Below are 23632 nucleotides of genomic sequence, written 5' to 3'. Positions count from 1 at the left end.
TGCAAGGCGTATAGATACTTGGGAAATACTATCATCTTATACATCGCTGCTCTGCCCAGGAGCGTCAAGGGGAGCTGTCGCCAACGATCCATATCCGATGCGGAATTCACGAGTATTCTCTCTACATTTTTGCGGCGCGACAGTTGCCTGTCTAGCGTGATGTATACCCCTAGATATTGAAAGCCTTCCTCAGATACCACCAGCTTATCTGGAAGCGCCTCCCCGCGTGTATCTCCTTTGGGGTCAAAGAGGACAGATTTGTGCCAGTTGATAGCATAACCGGAGTAACTGCCATAGCGTTCCAGTTCTCTGAACAATTCGGGTACTGTGTTCTTTGGGTCAGTGATGTATAAAAGGACTTCGTCCGCGTACAGGGATAGTTTTTCCTGCGTGACATCCGTGTCAGCGACCCGGAATCCTGAGATCCTGTGGTTTTGCCTAATCCTGGCCGCCAGCACTTCAATTGTTAGTGTGAAAAAAAGTGGCGATAGAGGGCAACCCTGTCGGGTGCCTCTTTGAATATTAATTTCGCGAGAGAGCCTACCATTGACCCTCACCCTGGCGCACTGGTTAGTATATAGAAGGTGTACCCATGTACGGAATTTCGGGCCGAGGCCAAATTTTTGCAGCACGGCCTCTATGAACGGCCAATGCACTGAGTCAAAGGCCTTCTCGGCATCTAAGGAAAGGAACCAGTGTGGCGGTTCCCTATCCCTCACCTCCTGCAGCCAGTTGTGCGTGCGTCTGAGGTTAAATTTCGTGGCCCGATCCGGCAAGAAGCCAGTTTGATCTAGGTGTATCAGGTCAGGCATTACTTTCCTCATCCGTCGCGCCAAAACCGTGGCGAGGATCTTCACCTCCGTATTCAACAGGGAAATGGGTCGGTATGAGGCGCAATCCTCGCGTGGTTTGCCCTCCTTATGTATAGGGATTATGGTCGCCATGGCGAGGTCAGCCGGCAGGCCTCCCTCCCGGCAAGCCTCAGTAAAGAGATTTTTCAAGTGGGGGGCTAGGATATCAGCCGTACCCGTAAAGAATTCCGGAGGGAAGCCATTCGGCCCTGGTACCTTGCCCGGCTTCAGTCCCGAGATGGCGGCCTTCACCTCCTCGAGGTAGATGTCGGCCTCCAGCGCCGGTAGGGCCACATCGTCCACCACAGGTAGAGCGACTTGTGACAAGTAGAGAAGGGCGTCTTCGCACGTGCCCAATGGTCTGGCTTCGTAAAAGCGCTCATAATAGACCGCGTATGTGTCTGCAATATGGGGGTCTGAGCATACCATTCTCCCCTTCTCGTCCATGACTCCATCCACCCATCTCGCCGCTCTCTCTTTACGACTAAGCCACGCCAGAAGTTTGCCCGACTTATCCCCTACGTCGTACAATCGGTGCAGTGTTGCCAGGTTTTGCATTCTTGCCTCCTCTGAGACAAGTTCCCGATATCGCCTCTGGGTGTCCAGAAGTTTACGCAGTGCTGTGGTGCTTTTAGTACGTAGGTGTTCTCTCTCTAGCTCCACTATCTCCCGCTCAACATTCCCCACCTCCTCCTGCTGTTTCCTCTTTTCCTCCCCTAATCTACCGTTTATTCTGTCCCTCATTACTGGCTTCAGCGCTTCCCATAGGGTCACTGCCGAAGTCACTGATCCATCATTTTCGGCCAAGTAAACCCGTGCATCAGCTCTAATGCCTTTAAGTACTGTTTTATTTGTTAGGTCCCAGGCGGCAAGACGCCACGAGGCCTCTCCTCTGTACCCAGGGCGGCCCATCGACACTAGGAGTGGCGAGTGGTCAGAGAGACCCCTTGCCAGGTATTCTGCCGTGTCTTCCATGGTAAGTTCCTGCCTGTGTTACAATTGAGAATTATTAATCAGTATCGTATTTATATATTACTTTCAAGAGGAGCACCTTTTTCTCCGTTCAAAATATGCTCTTGTCTTGAGCCTACTTCCCTCCTATCAGCTACTTGAAGTCTCCTTTTCCAAAACATCTACAACGTGGATTCTTAGTAAATTCTTTGGGAGAACTATTTTCAGTTCTGCAGAATTCATCTCCCAAAGAATGAAGAAAATTCAGAGAAAGACCTGATGAGAGCTGCCATGGTCGTAACCGGTCTTCAGCTGAACTCTTATAATGATCAAAGCAGACAAACACTGGGCTTACATCAGTGCAGTGTACAAGTGAGGTGAGATATGATACATAGGATATACATTCAAACACCTCAGAAGTGTAAATACAGTATGTGAGAGGGGCCTGTTGGAGGTCTGACTACAACAAGGTTCATAAAACAAGCCTTGTTAGGAGGGAAGTAAGGAATAAGCTTTCTCTCCTTCCAAAGGGCCAAGAAAGTGCATTTATTCAAGACCTTCCTGACACCTGACTGTTAACCTGTATTGTCTCCGGGGTGTTCTTAAGCTTACTATCTATCGACTCTCTACATCCTTTCAGATATTATGTTTCCCTGTTTTTTTAATGTATGCTTCTATGCCTCCTTGAGACCCTAGGGGCTTCCCTATGTTACAATGTTTGCTTCTATGCCTCCAAGTAAAGATCCCACTACGTAAATACACAAATTATTAAATAAATTATTTATGGAAAAGATAACAATAAGTGATATTTGTTCTACATATAGTGCATTCTGCCAAAGACTAGCCATCGCATAGAGCTGTAAAATACACATCTTAACGTAACCAGGCAAGACTGGATGAGAAGTCATGACCTGCAGGTTACTCACAAATATCAGCAATGAGTTCCTAATTTTCTGAGTCACCTTGATGGCAAAATAAACTAAACTTCTTTCCAGCAAGGGCTACTGGAAAACAAATTGAAAGTGCTTCCAGCTAAGAATGTGGATGAATAACCAGTAGCAGAACTAAAAATAACATCAATTTAAACCAGGATTCTCCAACGAGTAGCCCGTGAGGTACTGGTAGCTCTACGGCCACCTGTAAGTAGCTCCTTTCTGTGCATCCAAGCCTTCTAAATTGGAACCTTTGGCTTGATTGAATCAATGTATATGTGCCAGAAGTGTGTGTTCAAGACAAAAATGTCTGTAGTTTCAGAAATCAGAAGATGATGTTTGAAGAAAAATCTCTGAATTTCCAAAATATATTTAAACTGATTTTTGAGAGATAAATCATGTGGGGAGATTTGCTATTGATATTATTACTTTTATGCCAGGGGGCTGTAGCTGGCATGCATTAACTATGTACAGGTGTTCCACATTGCCAAAGCCTTTTTCCATTATTGTTAGCGATGCTGCCTAATGCACTGAGGTGATCACTGCTGGTAATATGGCATATGATGACCACAAATGTAATCTTTTCCGATGTGGTCACCATAACACACTAATAATAGTAGTAGCTTGCGATGAACTTCATTGAACATAAGTAGCTCTTGTTATGCAAATGGTTGGAGACCTCTGGTTTAAACTGACTCCACTAGTTTACTCAGCCCAATGCTTGCGATGCTATATCAAAACTATAGGCTTGTTACGATTTTGGCGGTCCGGGAACCGCAGGAATACTGCCGCCGAGTTGGCGGTCCAACTGCCTGAATACGAGCGTGGAGGTCGGACCACCACACGATCACCGCCACCGCCTGGATCCTACAGGGGTGGGGAAAGATGGCAATTGAGGTGGTGCCAATGCTGGCACCGCCGTGCCGTGCCAATTACGAGTTGCACTTCCCCCGAGCTTTTCATGGCAGGGGCCCGCCATGAAAAGGTGGGCGGAAAGGCATTGAAGGGCCCCAAACAGGGTCCCCAGGTGCTTTTGTCAAACGGACCATTGTGGCTGGGGCACATGTTGTGCCCCCCTATGCCTGCACTGTTGTGTGCGCACTGTGTGCCATGCACAACATGGTGCCTGGCAACAGTGTGCGCACTACAGTGCAGGTGCTGCAGTGCATTGGCATTGACTTCAGGCTCACTCTGTGAGCCGAAGTAAGCATGCAGCAGCCGGCACACTACCCGGCCTGTTGGTTTACTCGTATTGCGGCTGTCAGGATGTTGCTGACTTGGCGGCGTTCTCCCGACAACCACAACAGCGGTTCCACAGTCAGATTGCCACAATCGTAATCAGGTCCTGTGTCTTTTGTTTTTGCAGGTCTAATGAATTCCAATTTTGTTAGCAGGCTTGATATCGCTCTTTTTTTGAGAGTGAAATATAGCTGGGCCTGCGTCTTGCACTTTAGTATGCCAAAATATGTAAATGTGATCTTCATAAACAAAGAAAACAATCAGATGTATATGTTTCAGTCTTCGAAACATGAGCAGAACTAACCCTTAAAATGGTTGGCATCTGAAACTGTGAACTGGAGGTAGGCTATATTTGCTCTGTGTTTTAGATAGAGTTTTGGTCTTTATGCTGGGCAGACAAAATTTATATTGGATATATAACGTGTATAACTGTCACACAAAATTTACACTGGTCACAAGATTGTTTATACCAGCCACAATGTTTGTTACTCAAGCTGCTAGATGTGTCTTTCAAATGTAAAACCGAGCTGTAACTGCTTCACAGTTTTTATGGTTGGTGCCTCTATAAATATGTTCTAAGAATTCTAGTCTGAAGATTTTGAGTTGCGCCTCAAAGTTTGTTGTGTTCATAACAATGCATGTACTTGTTGCGAAGCGCTTTATTTCCTAAGTCGGGAGTTTTTAACCTGTGTTCCGCTGACCACCGGGGATCCACAACGCATAATAATGGGGTCCACGGCTGTTTACAAAATGAAATCGTAGAAGAGTAATAAAGTATATATACATAACAAAGAAAAATGTGAAATTAAAAGGATTAAAATGTTCTGTAAATTTGAACGAATTTGAAATTGCAGGCTAAAAATAAAGTTTATATCCTTAGCCTGATGTGTGGTAGCAGCACCATTACAGCAAACATATTCTAGCATGGACACTTGATGGCCACAATTAAAGTGCTGGTGTTCATGGACAAAAAAGAGAATGCACTAGGAGCAAAAAAATAAACAGTGATATGCTAGACTCAGGTATATTGCTTCATCTTTTAGAACTCAAACCAAATTTTAAAAAGCTCCAGCCTTCCCATACAAATTAAAATATTGATGTTTGTGTATTTTTTGTGTGAATTTAAAACAAATTCATAAATTGTCCATTTGTTCAATCTATACTTGTTTCTGTATTTGTGTCTATAGTTTTGAGGTTCAAAACATATAGATTGCTTAGGCAGGGATTCTCAGCTTTCATTAGTGATTCTGTAAAGGTCCCCATAAGTCAAAAGGTTAGGAACTGCGGTCCTTCTTTTGTTTGTCTATTTTTTTGTGGGCAAACTATGTACAGAAACAAACAGACATGCACAAAATTAATCAGAAAAGATTAGATGCCATATTTGTGAAAATTGATGGGTGGAATGTCCCAAAAAAAATAAGTCCCTGTTCACCAACTGGGAGCCACCCCCACTGGGAAAACCCACAACCAGCAGACAGAAATCTACAGAGCAAGAACAGCACTTATATTGTAGCAGACACACTTGGATAACTGTATAAACTCCTATACTTTTAAGTTGCACCTGGCCTGGCCACCTTCGGAAATCCCACCAATGGGAAAAGACACCACCTGCAGACAATTCTTTCCACACCATGGACAGGTAGTTACTGATAGCACACCTTGAGTGTCACATAAGACACACTGGCCTTACTTGCAAGGGTTAGCGGAAGGAAACAAGACATGATCCCCATTCTGAGACCCGTGATTGAGGAAAACTACAAGCATACAAAGGAATGCATACTGAGGCAACCAACGCAGCCAAGAGGCCAAGCACCGTGCAAGTGCTGCACTGTAGAAAAGTTGCCTATTGGTAATACTGTATTGATTATTTTCTTAATGCATGTATGCATCTACTAGGCCAAGGACTTTAGAATACGCTCCCCACTTCCTTTCGCATTGCCCCACACTGTCCCTTAAAGTAAAACATAATAACCCACCCCCACAACACAAAACAGTTTTGCTATTTTTTTACACTTTGATTATTTTATTAAAGAAAGGACTGGCAGTGTTGTGAGTGTCCTGTGTTGGCAATCATGCACTTTGTATAGACCCAAAAACAAAACGTAATAATTTTGCCCTCCATTTTGTATTCTGATCCCATCTGAGAATGGTCAGCCCTAAATCTAAGGGATTTTTTTCATCTCTTGGATTCTAGGACAGCTGTAACTTTCTCAGATTACCAATCCAAATACACCTCAAAACTTTTGAATGTGGCTTACATAACATGCATTTACAACAATGTATGTTATGTTATACTTAGTGCATGATCGGCATAAACCCTTAATCAAATCTTGATGCTGGAATGTTGTATTTAAATATGGTGTATGAGTGGACAATTCGCTCTGAAGCCAAGAACACCCTAAAAACAATTAAGGACTTGAATTTAACAATGTTAAGAATATATCAACGTATGCCTTTCCAGTATATTACGTGGGTGGACTGTTATTTCTCAAAATGTAATGTTTATGTGTTTAATAAAACTAAAGTGAACTATTAATTTGAATTTAAATATCTCATAGCCAAATAAATAAGATTATGGGTCTGCGCTGTACTTTATCGCATAGTTATGTATTTTACTGTTCAAGCCAAGTCCTTCAAGAACAGGCGGTGCATTTTTCCAATGTGACATAACAAGCATCTCTGTCTGTTGGCAGGTGCAAGTCCCCTGCGCAAATCAAGGTCAACTCTGCGATTACACCCGCCACAAAAAACGAAAATACAAAAAAAACGGCCAAATCACGCCTAAAATCAGAAAAGGACCGGCCTCCGACCTCTGGAAGTTTAACATTATTTGTTATAATCCGACATCAATGGGATGAGGGGCCTAGTGTTGTTGCTGTTTCGATTACGAATCAAATTATGAGATGGGAAAAAAGACCGCCTGGGCTCCGCCCCCTTGTTCCTGAACACAATACTGGCGTCGGCGAGTCTCCTGTGCGCGCCCTCCCTCCGCCTGCTGCAGACACCCGCGCGGTAACCCGAGCACCTCACAGGGCTGGGCGGCTGTCAGAGCGGCTGCGGCACCTTCAGGGTCCCCATCCCCGGTCACCCTCAAATCCCGAGCCTGCTGGAGAGGGCGTAGCGACCCACTGCTCCGTCCCGGGACCCCTCCCGGGCCGGCTAGCACAGGAGCGCGAGGCTAATGCCGGACAGTGACGGCGGCCCTTTGAGGGTCCTTCTGCCGGCCTCAACTCGTGTGACTGCTGAAGATGGAGAGGGACTCGGGAGTGACTGGACACCTTCCTCCCTAGCCGGAGGAATAACGCACGGGTGCTCCATGCGGGGCAGCGGTCCGAGAGGGGGCCCTTATTGAGGGTCGGTCCCGCAGTCCTCAACTCCTGTGCCTGCTGAGGGGACAGACGCCTCTCACTGTCCCACCACAGTCCCAACCGCAGGGCTGGGGTCCCGGTCACCCCGCCTCTGCTCCGACTCCGAGGCTCTAACTAGCAAATAAAGATTATATAGAGACGACCTGAGCGTATAAGCTTTCAAAGTCATACTGACCCCTAATTAGACCAACTGAGACTTTACGAGGAAGCCACAGTTTGTTATCTCTGGGGTCTGACCTAATACGCCGGGGCTCGGTGCGAATTATTTCTCGACTACTAAATTGTGAGACTAAAAACGCATTTTGTTGTATCTGCAGACCCCCGACTCCTGCTATCAAACTTTACGTCAATGTTGCCTGATCCCTCCAAAGTATTTGTCTGTAACTAACCCCAACCTTTCTGCTCAGGGTGGAGAGAAGGGAAAGAACCGCCTCCTGGCAACGTTGACCGACTGACAACGATGCGAACTCGTCTGTTCCGGGTTCAGTACGTGAGCTATTTTATTATCCTGCGCCAGCACAGGTCCCTAACATCTCTTCTCCAGTGCAGGGTCCCCGGCGGCATGTCATCCCACCGGAGAGCGAGAAGCGCCTTTCGCGGCACTCCAGAACATCCCTAAACTACCATTGCCACAATCTGAATGAACCTTCTAAAAGCATGTTGAGTGGAAGGGGGGACCCAGGGAGAGCCAGGCGCGAGCCGGTCTCTCCCTGGGCAGGTTCGCGCGAGGAACATCAACAGGTGGGGGGCTGATTAGCAGAGGGTTGAAAAGGGGAAGTCAGGCGGGGATTAGCAACTGCGTGGCGGGAGGCGTGTAGGGAGGTTGTTTTGCGGCGTGTATTTGTCGTACCTGGGTTTTCTCTGACCACATGGAGGACGTGGAGGAGGTCAGGAGGGCCGTGCGGTTCCTCTGCGATGCCGGGCGCGAGGACCTGCTGCGGCCGGGTGTCCCAGCGGAGGCGTGGGTCGGACTGGCCCGCCCACCTCGCAAGGCTTCCGAGGGCGTTTCCAGGGCCGTGGACGCTTGTTTAACCCCGGGCCCGGAGGAGGAGGAAGACGGCGAGGCGGCCACGCCTGCGGACGGGCACATGCTCGTTTTGCCGGTCGCTGCAGTGGAGCCCCCGCCGGGTGACCCGGGCGCCCCCCAGCAGGTATGTGCATTCCAGTTACTTGGTGCTGGTTCCCGCGGGGCGCCCGGGGGGAGGCGGGGGCGTTCTGCGGGCCGTCAAGCTCCGCGTTCAGGCGGCTTGGTCTCGGGGAAGACGGGGAGGCTGCAGGCGGGCCCTAAACCAAAGCGGGGGCGGAGCCTGGACTCCCTTGGGCACGCGCCGACCCCTCCCCCTGCCGGTATGCCTGTAGTCCCTGCCGTTACGGTGCCCAATTCTCCGGGGGGGGTTTCCCCACTCCTGTGGCTTAATGGCCAGTGTTTTATGCTCTCTCCTGCCATGCTGGGGCCTGGCCCTGCCCCCCCCCGCGATGTTGGCTCCCCGCACACGGGTGACGCCGGTGCTGGGCCACTCACTGCTGCATTGCCGGCTCCAACCCCTCCTGTGGTCCCCACTCCTGCCCCTGCTGTGGTTCCAGTGGGCACTGTCTCTAGATTGCTGCCCCCCCCGGCCACTGCGGCTGTGGCAGCCGGTTTGCCTGGCCCTCGGGCTGCCATCCCCACGCCCCCGGCTCCTGGTATGAGGGGTTTGTTCAACGAGGGGGCGCCCCAGTACCCGGGGCAAGCCTTGTTCCCGGTCCCCAGGGGGCGGCCAAGTGGCCACTTGGGGGGTCAATCGACTGGGTCGGGAGGTGTCCATGGTCTGGCGTCGGTGGGCCGTCCCTTGGGGGAAAATTGCGGTTCAGCTTTCAGGGACCATGTTGTCGCGCACCCTTCATCGTCTGGCTTGAGCGGCAGCAGTTTTCAATCTGCGCCTTCGGCTGGGCGGCTGTTGGCAGTTTCTACGGGCCCGGGAACTGTCCCCACGGCTGTTTCCAGTGGTGGGCTTTCAGGGGGGCTATCTGGAGCGGATACCTCTTCTACAGTTTTCTGTCCACAAAGCTTTCAGACCATTGATTGGCAGTTTTATGATGGGGGTATTGGTGATGGGGCTATGCCCAGTGGAAGTAATCAAGTTGAATTTTCTGATGCAGCTTTCGGTGGGAGTTTTCATGATGATGAGTTGGAAGAGGGGGAATTGAGGGACAAAGATGTTGGGCTTTTGGCAGCACGGGCCCAGGGGGGTGGGTTGGGGCAACCCACTGTTTCTCGTGTTTTGCAGGAGTCTAGAGCGGACCCTGCAGGTGTACGAGGGGCAGTGTGGTCTGGACCTTCTCAGCGGGATCGTGGGGCCGTCGCCCAGCAGTCGGAGCAGTTACCAAGAGGTAAGGATGGGTGGTGGTCAGTGTGGCAACCTAGGGAGAGTCTCCCGGTTAAGTGTACAAGATCTGTTGGTATGGGTGATGGGGTTGTGGTTGAGCGAGTCGCTCTGGCACCGAGGCTTGAGCGGCCCGTAATTTCAAATGTGCAACCTAGGGAGAGTCTCCCGGTTAAGAGTACAAGATCCTGTGGTACGGGTGATGGGGTTGTGGTTGAGCGAGTCGCTCTGGCACCGAGGCTTGAGCGGCCCGTAATTTCAAATGTTTCTACTGTGCAAGTTGCAAAAGAAGTTTCTATATCGGGGGATGGCGGGGTGGATGCCACTCGGGTAACGGAGGATAGTATCCTACCGAAAAAGTTGCCTTATTCTGGGGTGGGGATGCCCTTGGGGTCCCATTTATCTGAAAAAACAAAGAATCTGATCTGGTCTGGGGCTTTTGTAGATGTTTTTCGTCTTCTCCACAGGGATGTCCAGGCAAAAGAAGGGTCGAAAGAGGAGGAATTAGAATTGGCTCGGAGGCCTCGCGTTCCGAAGTCCATAGAGAATTGGACTTCGGCCTTTCTCATTTATGCCAGCGTTTATTGTCAACGTCATCCTGAGAAAGCGATAGACATGTTTAAATATGCAGATGTCATCCGCAAGGCTCACAGTTATTTTGGAGGCTTTGCTTGGTTGTCCTACGATGACGAATTTAGGGCGCGCATGGCCGCTTTTCCTGAGCGTTCGTGGGGTGCGGTTGACTCTGAGTTATGGTTGCAATGGATGGCATCGGCAAACCCTCCTGCTACGACCCACACAGCTAGCGGGCAACCTGTGTTTTATCGGCCCTTTTCAGCTCGCCCCGCTCAGTCTGGGGCGGGGGTTTGGGGCAGAGGTCAATCAGCCGCTTCTGGCACTTGCTGGCATTTTAACAGAGGTTCCTGTAACAGACCCGCTTGCAGGTATAAACATGAGTGTTCACAGTGTGGAGGGAAGCACGCCCTCACCCAGTGTTTTCCCGGCCAGAGATGGGGTGATCAGGGACGGGGTTCTGGGGGCAGGGGGCAGCACCATCAGTCTGTTTACAAGGGCCCCTACTCCTATTAGGCAGGAGGTTCTCGACCTCTGGCTGGTGGATTATCCGGATTTTGAGGCAGCTAAGATTTTGTCTTGGGGCTTCAAAATTGGGTTTCGGATTGGGTATCAGGGACCCAGGGTGGGCAGGTGGTCGGATAATTTGAAGTCTGCGAAGGAGAGTCCACATGTGGTGCGGAAGAAACTGGATGCAGAGCTTGCGGCTGGTAGGATTGCTGGTCCTTTTGTGCATTGTCCCCTGCCTGACTTGATTGTATCACCCCTGGGCGTGGTGCCCAAGAAGGCGGAAGGGGAGTTTCGTCTTATTCATCACCTGTCCTGGCCCGAGGGTTCCTCAATCAATGACTTTATTGATCCAGCTGACTCAACTGTCACTTATGCTTCGGTGGACGATGCCTTACGGCTCGTGCGCACGGCTGGTGTTGGGGCTTTGCTGGCGAAGAGCGACATTCAGTCGGCTTTCCGGCTATTGCCCATTCATCCTTGGGATTTCAGTCTGTTAGGAATGCATTTTGATGGTAGTTTCTACGTGGATCGGGTGTTGCCCATGGGCTGTTCAGTGTCATGCTCCCTGTTTGAAACCTTCAGTACCTTCCTGCAGTGGCGATTCACTTTTGTCAGTGGCCACGCGTTGGTCTGTCATTACCTTGATGATTTTCTTTTCATTGGGGAGGGTTGCTCTGGGCAGTGTCAGTCGGCTTTGAACATCTTTCAGGCTCTAGCGGAGGAATTGGGTGTCCCCTTGGCGCCGGACAAGACAGAGGGTCCCTGTACGTCCCTGACTTTTTTGGGGATCGAAATTGATACTCTGTCTATGGTGGCGAGACTGCCTGTGGCTAAAGTGAAGGAAATGTCTGCTTTCATACATCTGGTGTTGGGGGAGCGGAAAGTGGTTTTGAAAACTGTTCAGAAGTTGTTGGGTTATCTCAATTTTGCTTGCCGGGTTGTTCGGGCGGGCAGGACGTTCTGCAGACGTCTGGGTCTGTCCATGTCCGGAGCAAGCCTTCCCCATCATAGGGTGCGCATTACCACCGCTGTGCGTGCCGATTTGACTGTCTGGCTTCGTTTTCTGCAAGACTTTAATGGCGTGTCCTTGTTTTTTGCGGATGAGGACATGGTGTGGCAAGTACAGTTGTTCACTGATGCGTCAGGGGCTCACGGATTCGGAATATTTTGGGAAGGTCGATGGTGCGCGGCCGGCTGGCCGGCGCACTGGAAGGATCAGGGTCGCAGCATTGCGTTTCTGGAGCTCTTCCCGCTGCTGGTTGCTTTGCACCTATGGGGGGATGAGTTTCAGAATCGTTCCGTCTTGTTTCACGTGGACAATTTGGCTGTAGTACACCTTGTCAATCACCAAAAGGCTCGCGATTTGCGGGTTTTGCGGCTCCTGCGCGCATTCATGCTGCGGTGTCTGCAACTGAATATTGTCTTTAAAGCGCGGCATGTTCCTGGTACTTCTAATTGCATCGCTGACTCTTTGTCTCGCTTTCAGTGGTCCGAGTTCCGCAAGTTAGCTCCTGGGGCGGACCTGGCACCAACACCGATCCCACAGTACGTATGGGACCTGGGGGATTGAGGGTTCACCACTTGGTGGAAAATTCTGTGGCTGAATCCACCAGGCGGGGTTATGTGAAAGCCTGGTCTGAGTTTCTGCAGTTTTGCAAGGTTTCGATGGGGCCGTTCAGGGCTGGTTGGTCTGATGAACAATGCATCTTGCAGTTTGTTTTACATCTGGCGGACAAAGGCCTGGCGCCCACTACCATTTCGGGTAAATTGGCTGGGGTTTCTTTTTATGGACAGCTTTGGTGGGGGAGGGATCCGGTTGGGGGGGTGTTGGTTCGTAAATTGTTGAAAGGTTTGGCCAGGCTCCGGGCTGGGGGTCAGCAGCTCCGGCAGCCCGTGACGTTTGAATTGCTCCAGTTGATGTTGCCGGAACTGGAGGTGTGTTGTCATGATGCTTTTGAGTGTGCCAAATTTCGTTTGTGTTTTGTGTGGTTGTTCTTTGGGGCATTTCGGGCATCAGAGTTGCTGGGGTTGCGGGGCAGGGTAGGCATGACCAGCGGTGAGGTGGTGTTGGAAAGTGACAGAGTGCGACTTTGGCTGCGGGCATCCAAAACCGACCAGATGGGGAGGGGTAAGTGGGTGTTCCTTGGTAGGAGTGGGGTCTCTGCATGTTGCCCGGTTGGGGAATGGGAAGGGTTTGTGTCCTCTCCGCATTTTCTACAGGGGTCCATATTTTGTCATGCGGATGGTAGTCCCATAGTGGCATCTCAATTGTTGGCTGTATTACGTAAGGTCTTGTTGCGTTTGGGGAAGGACCCTGTTCAGTTTGGTACCCATTCCTTCAGAATTGGTGCGGCGACGGAGGCCGCCCGCCTGGGGTGGGACTGGTCCCAGATCCGACGCATTGGTCGTTGGCGTTCCAAGTGTTGTGAAAAGTATGTGAGGAAATAGTGCATTTTTGGCTGGTCTAACATTTCTTTCTCTCCTAGGTCCCTGGCTATCAGTCGCCGGATGCAAAAGAAGGGTGTGGATACTGGGGCACTCTTTTATTAAACGAGCAGCTTTAGCCGCTGCCAGCCAGCTTTGTGGGAGATCACTTGGCCTGAACAGTATGACACATGAAGTCTCATGGCATGGAACAGGGGGAATGCGCTGGGGTGGGCTTTTTCCCGCCTTGGCTGCTTTGGTTTCGCAGTGTTTGGGGGGCCCTCCGGATCTCCTGGTGCTACATTTGGGAGAGAATGACTTGGTTTCTCTCTCTGGGCTGACCTTGTTAAAATTAATGAAGCAGGACCTGGAAATCATCCGAACCACATGGGAGAGCACCATGCTCATATGGACTGAGTTTGTGCCCCGTTTGCACTGGCGTGGGGCACGGACCCATTCTGCCCTGGAAAAGGCTAGACGGAAAGTGAACAGGACAATGCGCCTTTTTTGTCAACATTGGGGGATATACAGTTTGAACCATTATCATTTACAAGTATCTGAACATCATTTATTTTGTGAGGACGGTGTGCATCTCTCAGCTTTGGGCCTCTCTTTTTACCTCCTTGAACTCAGGGACTTGATTAGCAAGGTTCTTCAAGTACAGTTGTGGTGTGCTCCTTCCTTTCCTTTAGGTGGGGCAGGAAAACGCTAAAGGTTTTCCTGGGTGGCGGGTTTTTGTTAGTGGGGGTGGGCAGCCTGGAGCGGGTTGGCCATCCTGAAGGGTAGCGTTGGGTAGGCTAGGGTTAGTAGGCAGGAGTTTGTTCGGGGTTTTGGGATTTAGGTTTCGTAGGCTCACTGTAGAGTTGAATTATGTAAATAATAAATAAATAATGAATATGTTTATGATATTGATGATGCACCTGTCCTAAAATAAAAGTGGCCTTTCTTGCTCCTAAAAGAAGGTGTGGACAATGTTTTCTTGCGCGAGGGGGGACCCAGGGAGAGCCAGGCGCGAGCCGGTCTCTCCCTGGGCAGGTTCGCGCGAGGAACATCAACAGGTGGGGGGCTGATTAGCAGAGGGTTGAAAAGGGGAAGTCAGGCGGGGATTAGCAACTGCGTGGCGGGAGGCGTGTAGGGAGGTTGTTTTGCCCCACCCACCCTCCCTCTTTTTTCTTTTTCTTTCTTTATTTCTGGGTTTGTTCTTTTGCGGTGCTCTAGGCACTGTTTTAGTTTAGGTAGGTTTGCCACTGTTAGGATGGGTGCCTTTGTTCTTTTGTAGGCGGGTTTTTGTTAGTGGGGGTGGGCAGCCTGGAGCGGGTTGGCCATCCTGAAGGGTAGCGTTGGGTAGGCTAGGGTTAGTAGGCAGGAGTTTGTTCGGGGTTTTGGGATTTAGGTTTCGTAGGCTCACTGTAGAGTTGAATTATGTAAATAATAAATAAATAATGAATATGTTTATGATATTGATGATGCACCTGTCCTAAAATAAAAGTGGCCTTTCTTGCTCCTAAAAGAAGGTGTGGACAATGTTTTCTTGCGCGAGTGGGTATAGTCGTTGCTAACGTCTCTGGTGGGAGAGGTCACTACGTTGATTTAAAACTGCATTATGCAGTGCTTATAAAAAAGTAAGATAGGAGCAATGTCGTAGCAAAGCTGCACTGCAGTGGCCCTAAGGCAAGCAAGGACATTAGACATCCCAAACCCCTGGTTTGATAGTAAAAAAAAACACAAACACTAACTTTGATAAAGTGGGTCCCTCGCACCCCCGGTGCCAATTGCCACAGCACAATTGATAGATATGACCCTGGTTATCAGCTGTTTACACCCACACGCGCCCCCACTCTTAAGAAGTGACTTTCTGTTTAATAAGAATTAGATTTCTCACAATCCTAACTTTTTTATCTTCATTCATCTCAAGGAGAGGCAAATTGCAATCTCCTTCCACAAATTGACGTGTTTTCTTCATTCATCTCGAGGAGAGGCACATTGCAATCTCCTTCCACAAATGTTGACATGTTTGCGCTCTCAGCTGACAGACAGGATGTTCCTCTGCCCCCTTCCCCCCGGCAGTATCCTGTCACTCCCAGGACTCCTGTCCCTGATGACAGTGGTCCTGCCCTGCAGTGCGCGCACCGCTGCCCGTCTAATGAGATTGCGCGCTGTTTGGTCATGGGGCAGACGCGGCTGGGGAGCCCCTGTCCTCACCACCCCTTTCTATTTCGGGCCGGGGACCCCCGGCTAGGGTGGGTTCAGGTCCTGCCTTCAGAGTACTCTTACCTCCGGTTCTCGCTGCGCCTGGGTGTTGCGCTCAGCCCGGTGCTGGCTGCGCGCCTCTCCGCCTGCCTGTCCCCGGCGCCTCGGCAGAGCAGCAGCAGCAGGGAGCGGGGAGTGACGGCTGCAGGGGCTGGGGCAGGCGTCAGCCAGGCTGGAGCCGCCAGCCTCCTCCGCCCCCTCCTCCTCCTCGCAGCCCTATCAGTGAGCCGCCGCCGCCGACCTGGAAGCGGCCCAGGACGCGCCTGACTCACCCCCTCCCCCTGCGCAGGCAGCCGGGGGCCGGCGCGCCCCTCGCAGCGGGGCTGGATGACCAGACTCCCTCGCCCGGGGAGAGGGCAGCCACGAGCCGGGATGGGAGCAGCGCCGCGGGCACAGAGTTCAAGCAGAGGAAGGTGAAAGATGTGATAATAACGTCTTAATGTCAACAAAACCAAGCCCACGCCCGCGCGACACAGTCCCGAGCATTGCCGCGCGCCTCGTGGCTACAAGCAAGGGGAGTGTGGTTAAAGATAGCCTGCAGTCGGTGGGTATCGTTCTCACTCGTGCTGGGGAGGCTACGGCTCCCACCCCGAAATCACTGTATTGGGATGCTTGATCCCGTCAACTCGGTCGGACGGGCAACTTGGACGCCAACTTGACTGACGGAGCTTTAATGCCAAAGCATCACTTCTGCCTGCCACAGCCCACAGCCGAGCAGTCCATGTCAACTCGCAGCCCAAGTCTTCCGGAGTTCTCCCTAAGTAGATTTTAGTGCACACTTGTACACATGAAGCAAGACAACAGTCGCGCCTAACAAACGCCTGATTTATTGATTGACAACATGCTTGATTTATTTAATCTAGTTTAGTATTGCTGGGGCATAATCCTTTTGAAGTTAGGACACAATATAGAGAAATAAGAAATATAGTAGAATTGTGATGGTATATTAGTGATTTGAACCTTTACAGATGCAACCAAGCCCAGAAAGGTGACAGTATAGTGCAATAACACCATGCACTGTTGGACTTTGTATCCCAGTGATTAATAAGTTTAATGGAGTGGGAGGAGAGAGTGATACAGGACAAATTGGGACTAAGAGAGGAGGTTAAAGGACGGTAGGGGTGGTTAAAGGTAGAGGAAAAGGTGGAAGTGGCTATGCTCAGACGTGGGTCCCGGGCTCTCCATGCCGCTGGAAATCAAGCTATCCTGGCTGAAGAGGGGTGAATCCGGTCCTAGTATGCTTGTATCCAGTCCAGGGAAGACCTGGCCTGGCAGTTCGGGCTGGACTGTTCCCATTGGGCGCAGGGTCAAGACTGATTTGCATATGGCTGGGTCCAAACTGGAATGGCATGGTGAGCAAAAAAACGATGGATTTTGACCCAGATCTCTACTCTGGTGAATGTATGACATTGTTCTGCATTCTGTCCGGTACACAGTCAAAATATCGAGTTTTATATTTCGACCTACCAAAATATCGTGTATGAAATTTCGAAGGTATAGAATATCGATGTCAAGAATATCGTAGGACAGAAGATCGACTCTAAGGTAAGTAATATCGAAGTTAGTAATATCGATAGCATATATATCGATGTAACTAATTTCGATGTCACTAATATCGAAGTTAGTAATATCGATAGCATATATATCGATGTGACTAATTTCGATGTCACTAATATGGATATTTGTATTTTTTTATGTTTTTTATTATGTATGTGTTATATGTTTCTGTTAAATATTAAAATTAATTTATATTATATGTGTATTATTTTTATATAATAATAAATACATTTTTAAGTAAATTATATGTTTTAGTACCGGAGCGGGTTGTGGGTTTATAGGGGAATAGGTCGGTAAGTAATTTAATTGTAAATAATTAATGATTATTTTTATGTATAATTAATTTTTTAATGACTTATTAATTGGCAATTAATTATTTTAATTGATAAATTAATTATTTAATTGGTAATTAATGTTAATTTTAATTAAATATTATGTTTTAGTACTGGAGCGGGTTGTGGGTTTATAGGGGAATAGGGTGGGAAGTAATTTAATTGTAAATGATTTTTTTATGTATAATTTATTTTGTAATTATTTATTAATTGGAAATTAATTTATTTGATTAATTAATTATTTAATTCGTAATTAATTTTAATTTAAATAAAATGTTATGTTTTAGTACTGGAGCGGGTTGTGGGTTTATAGGGGAATAGGGTGGGAAGTAATTTAATTGTAATTAAATATTTATTTTATGTATAATTTATTTTGTAATTGCTTGTTAATTGGCAATTAATTATTTTAATTGATAAATTAATTATTTAATTGGTAATTAATGTTATTTAAATTAAATGTTATGTTTTAGTACTGGAGCGTGTTGTGGGTTTATAGGGGTATTGGGTGGGAAGTAATTTAATTGTAAATATTTAATTATTTATACATTTTTTGTTATGAATAATCAGTGTATTAATTAATTATTAATTGGCAATTAATTATTTAAAAACATAATTAATTTATTTAATTGGCAATTAATATTTGTAATTTGTAAATAATTTTTAATCAGTACAAAAAATCATTAATTCATTGGTAAACGTTTTCTGATTTTTTTTAATTTTTGTATATTGTTTCTTTATTATTTTTTAATTGTGATTTAAATTTAAAATAAATATATTATTTTTATGATAAATATTTTATTTTTTATATTTATTATTTGGTGAGTAATATTTAATAATTAATATTTATTGGTGTTTGTTGTTAATTTATTGTCAATTAATTATTCAAATGTTATTGGTTTTATTAATTAATAATAGTTATTAATTGATGTTGATGTATTAAAAAAATGAATTATAAAATATTTTAAATATAAACATTATTTATAAGTATTTTAAAATAACATTCTACGCTATTAAACGTTTTCTCTACTGTTGCACCCTTTGGAGTTGGAATAGTAATATTTTCCCCTACGCTATCCAAAGCTTTCCCTACTGTTGCACCCTCTGGAGTTGGAATAGTTATTTTTCCCCCTATGCTATCCAACACTTTCCCTACTGTTGCACTCTTTGGAGTTGGAATAGTAATTTTACCCCTACGCTATCCAATGATTTCCCTACTGTTGCACCTTCTGGAGTTGGAATAGTAAATTTTTACCGCCCTTTGGAATTGGAATAGTAATATTTTCCCCTACGCTATCCAAAGCTTTCCCTACTGTTGCACCCTCTGGAGTTGGAATAGTTATTTTTCCCCCTATGCTATCCAACACTTTCCCTACTGTTGCACTCTTTGGAGTTGGAATAGTAATTTTACCCCTACGCTATCCAACGATTTCCCTACTGTTGCCCCTCTGGAGTTGGAATAGTACATTTTTACCGTATACTATCCAACGCTTTCCCTACTGTTGTACCCTCTGGAGTTGGAATATTAATTTTTACCCATACGCTATCCAACGTTTTCCCTACTGTTGCACTCACTTGAGTGGCAATAGTAATTTTTCTCCCTATGCTATCCATCGTTTTCTGTACTGTTGCACCCTCTGGATTTGGAATAGTAATTTTTCCACCTACGCTATCCAATGCTTTCCCTACTGTTGCACCCTTTGGGGTTTGAATAGTTAATTTTCCCCCTACGCTATCCAACGCTTTCCTTACTATTGCACCCTCTGGAGTTGGACTAGTAATTTTTACTTGTACGCTATCCAATGGTTTCCCTACTGTTGCACTCACTTGAGTGGGAATAGTAATTTTTCCCCCTACGCTATCCAACGTTTTACCTAATGTTGCACCCTCTGGAGTTGGAATAGTAATTTTTCCACCTACGCTATCCAATGCTTTCCCTACTGTTGCATCCTTTGGAGTTTGAATAGTAATTTTTCCCCCTACGCTATCCAAAGTTTTCACTACTGTTGCATCCTCTGGAGTTGGAATAGTAATTTTTCCCCCTACGCTATCCAACGCTTTCTTTACTGTTGCACCCTCTGGAGTTGGAATAGTAAATTTCCCCCCTACGCTATCCAACGCTTTCCTTACTGTTGCCCCCTCTGGAGTTGGAATAGTAATTTTTACCCGTACGCTATCCAATGCTTTCCCTACTGTTGCACTCACTTGAGTGGGAATAGTAATTTTTCCCCCTACGCCATCCAACGTTTTCCCTACTGTTGCACCCTCTGGAGTTGGAATAGTAATTTTTCCACCTACGCTATCCAATGCTTTCCCTACTGTTGCATCCTTTTGAGTTTGAATAGTAAATTTCCCCCCTACGCTATCCAACGATTTCCTTACTGTTGCACCCTCTGGAGTTGATATAGTAATTTTTACCCAACCGCTATCCAATGTTTTCCCTACTGTTGCACTCTCTGGAGTGGGAATAGTAATTTTCACCTCTACGCTATCCAAGTCTTTCCCTACTGTTGCATCCTCTGGAGTTGGAATAGTAATTTTTCTCCCTACGCTATCCAACGCTTTCCTTACTGTTGCACACTCTGGAGTTGGAATAGTAATTTTTACCCACCCGCTATCCAACGCTTTCCCTACTGTTGCACTCTCTGGTATGGGAATAGTTATTTTTCCCCCTACGCTATCCAACTCTGTCCCTACTGTTGTACCCTTTGGAGTTGGAATAGTTATTTTTACCCTTACGCTATCCAAACTTTTCCCTAATGTTGCACTCATTGGAGTGGGAATAGTAATTTTTCTCCCTACGCTATCCAATGCTTTCCCTACTGTTGAACTCACTGGAGTGGGAATAGTCATTTTTCAACCTACGCTATCCAATGCTTTCCCTACTGTTGCATTCTTTGGAGTTTGAATAGTAAATTTTCCCCCTACGCTATCCAACGTTTTCATTACTGTTGCACCCTCTGGAGTTGGAATAGTAATTTTTACCCACCCGCTATCCAACGTTTTCCCTACTGTTGCATTCTCTGGAGTGGGAATAGTAATTTTTACCTCTACGCTATCCAAGTCTTTCCCTACTGTTGCACTCTTTGGAGTTGGAATAGTAATTTTTGTAAAATCTCTTTTGCCATCATTTGAAAACCGCCGATCAAACTTGCCAGAGAACCCTCCAGATCATCGCCACTGCCGCCTTCGCCGCTGCTCCACCGCTGCGAGTCACCTCCCCCGCCGCAACCTCCCTCCATCAGTGCTGCCTAGCGAGGGGGAGAGTGTAACTACAACTCCCAGCGGCCCCCGCGACCGGAAGTCGCGTAGAGGCGGAGCGCGCCAGGAGGCGCTCATAAACGGCTCACACCTGCTGTGGAGCGGGTGCTTGTAAAATCTCTTTTGCCATCATTTGAAAACCGCCGATCAAACTTGCCAGAGAACCCTCCAGATCATCGCCACTGCCGCCTTCGCCGCTGCTCCACCGCTGCGAGTCACCTCCCCCCGCCGCAGCCTCCCTCCATCAGTGCTGCCTAGCGAGGGGGAGAGTGTAACTACAACTCCCAGCGGCCTCCGCGACCGGAAGTCGCGAAGAGGCGGAGCGCGCCAGGAGGCGCTCATAAACGGCTCACACCTGCTGTGGAGCGGGTGCTTGTAAAATCTCTTTTGCCATCATTTGAAAACCGCCGATCAAACTTGCCAGAGAACCCTCCAGATCATCGCCACTGCCGCCTTCGCCGCTGCTCCACCGCTGCGAGTCACCTCCCCCCGCCGCAGCCTCCCTCCATCAGTGCTGCCTAGCGAGGGGGAGAGTGTAACTACAACTCCCAGCGGCCTCCGCGACCGGAAGTCGCGTAGAGGCGGAGCGCGCCAGGAGGCGCTCATAAACGGCTCACATCTCCCGCATCGCGGGAGCGCGCGGGGCCGCGCAGGGCTAAGCCCGGGCAAAGGGCGGGCCCTCTGTGGCCCTCAGGGGTCCGAGGAGGCCGGGACGGGCCACCTCCCTGACATCTTGTGGCGCACATACCATCTAAGGTGAACTCTGCTTTTTACATATTTTTTAGCTATCTATTAAAATTCAATCTAGTAGATATCATTCACTATTGTTAGCCAAAGGATGTCGAGCACTAGGAAAACTCCAGTGTCTACAAGATCTACAACCAGAACTAAAAATGTCTCTAAAACGCCACTACCTACTTTAACCGCCATAGATCTTATGCTCCAGAAGACGATTGGCGTAGTGGCAGATGCCATACAAAACACTGAGAGACGTCTTTCAGTAACTCCAGATTTGTGCTTTCCCGAAATGTCACAGCACACAACTAACAATACAAACATCATGGACAATACATTGAACTCCCAAGAGTCAATATTAATGTTATCGTTTACTGGGCTCCCAAGCTCCCAAACCAGAGACAATACCCCATCAGATCTGTTTTCTCCTTTTTTAGTAAACAGCAGGGATAGCAGTCCTATTAGGATTAGTAATTCTGGTGAGATCAATTGTTTCCCGCCCACAGTCTCTCTAGTCCCAGTGGATGTACTTGTGGAGGGACTATCATCTACAACGCAACCTATCCCTAACAATAGTTGTGCCACCTCAATTGTAAAGCAGCAACGTAGGAAAAAACATAAAGCAAAACCTTTTATGAGAAAAATTCATCGTCCAATAATTAAACATAAACACTTAGCCAAGGATATCTGGTCAAACTTTAGACTGGCTAAACGTTCTATAAACACAACTCCGGCCTTAATATCATCTAATGAAGGCCTAGATTCATCTTTATGCAAAAAACAGCTGGTGCAAATAAACATGGCAAAACACCAGCCAAGCCAGTCAGACGAGTCATTGATATCAAATAACTCCCTTCTGAGTGAAATAGAAAAGATGGTCAGGTCTCTCCTGTCGCCCATCAATGAGAGAGTGGTCAATATTGAGAAGGCTTTAGGGAAATTTGAGAGAGCCCAAAACGATGCTTCTTCCTGTATGCTAAAAATATTGAAAGCACCAAAATCAATTTCCTCCTTTGTGCCAGCAAGTAGCTCTCTTGGCTCGATTAGCACCAAAAATGTACGGGCCAAGAGAGTCATACAAAATGTCGCCACTAATCAACCCTTGCTAAATCATGAGGGTGATAGAATTTCTACAAATCAAATAACAAATTCCCATGTAGCTATCAATACATCACACATAGTGGCCAAAACCCCGATTAGTACCCCTATTTCGCCTGAAACTGAAAACGATGAAAGCGAATGGGCCGCTGAGGGCTCCCCTGTCAAATCAGTTAAAATTCACACAGAGCCGCCGTGTCATACTAAAACCTCAAATCTGCCTACAACTACAAACACAGTAGGGGATAAACCGTTAAAACCAGCGGCATTTAAAAGACCCCTACACATTAATCTCCCCCCTGAATCTAGCCCATACACCATCGTTATGATTGGTGTACCTAAATTAGTCGGTGAGAGGACAGAATCCCACGTGGAGTTAAAAAATAAGGTGAGCCACTGGCTGACCACACACAGACCGATCCCCCATCAAATAAACGGTCACATCTCCCACGTGAGAAGGGTAGATTGGGTGGGAACCAGATTCAAATCGACAGAGGGTGATTGTATAGTGGTAAACTTTGGAGATAGTCGTGCGGCTACCTTTATCACTAGCTGGAAAAATGATGTGACAAATAGCCTGATCCGTACGATGGATCTAAGCTACTTTTATCCCTCCAACATCTCGGGATATAACACAATAAAACCACAGACATTCTATGGTCAGGGGGGATGTTTGAGCCAGCACCTCATTATCGACCCAGGGAAACCCCGGGGTATTTCGGCCAGGTCATTTCAACAGATTTCACATACCGAAGGCAGGAACTATCATGGGAGAACAGGCCAAATAAGCAACCTCCAATATTTCAAGAGAGAAGGGAGATATTACCCCACACACAACAACGAGATTTCTTACACCCATACCACTTAAATACGCAATATGGGGTCCCCATCTCAAATAGATTTGATGCTTTCCAAGCTCCTGACTACCTGGATGCGATTGATTGACAAACAGCATCCTTGCCCTTATCTGCCCATCCTGAGTCATTAAACCGGATAGTACCTCCGAATATAAGAAAGAGCATTAACATAGAGAGTGCACCAATTTCCCCCCAAGAGTCAGAAGAAACTAGCACAATAGAACTGTCAGCATCTTATCCTAAAAACACACCGTTACTGAACGGGCCTATCTTATTAGTTTCCACCACCCAAGTTTATAACTCTGCCTCCAGTGAGGTAAATTCTCTGCCCTCT

At 47.5% G+C, this 23632-nt stretch overlaps 2 protein-coding genes across 2 annotated transcripts in view; one reads left to right on the top strand and one right to left on the bottom strand.

Moving 5' to 3' along the window:
* SMAD9 (SMAD family member 9) overlaps positions 1 to 15616 on the bottom strand; it is a 232923-nt gene extending 217307 nt beyond the window's left edge. Inside the window, exon 1 of the mRNA XM_078657189.1 lies at positions 15486 to 15616. The gene's annotated coding sequence lies outside the window, so the exon portion shown is untranslated. The remainder of the gene's footprint in view (positions 1 to 15485) is intronic.
* LOC144771649 (uncharacterized) lies at positions 9077 to 14609 on the top strand. The gene is made up of 2 exons (XM_078656008.1): positions 9077 to 9711; positions 13274 to 14609. The coding sequence occupies exons 1-2, from the start codon at positions 9441 to 9443 to the stop codon at positions 13921 to 13923; spliced, it is 921 nt and encodes a 306-aa protein (XP_078512134.1). The 5' UTR covers positions 9077 to 9440; the 3' UTR covers positions 13924 to 14609.
* Positions 15617 to 23632: the final 8016 nt, after the last annotated feature.

The sequence above is a fragment of the Lissotriton helveticus genome, chromosome 8, assembly GCF_964261635.1.
Source record: "Lissotriton helveticus chromosome 8, aLisHel1.1, whole genome shotgun sequence".
In the NCBI taxonomy this organism is placed as follows: domain Eukaryota; kingdom Metazoa; phylum Chordata; class Amphibia; order Caudata; family Salamandridae; genus Lissotriton; species Lissotriton helveticus.
The sequence above is the reverse complement of the archived record's forward strand: the minus strand, read 5'-3'. Positions and strand labels throughout refer to the sequence as shown.

What these genes read in the sequence shown, in the direction of transcription:
- LOC144771649 (XM_078656008.1), top strand. Translation starts at nt 9,441, where the DNA reads ATGCCCAGTGGAAGTAATCAAGTTGAATTTTCTGATGCAGCTTTCGGT. An exon ending in GTCGGAGCAGTTACCAAGAG is followed by an intron (nt 9,712 to 13,273) that starts GTAAGGATGGGT and finishes TTTCTCTCCTAG; the next exon opens with GTCCCTGGCTATCAGTCGCC.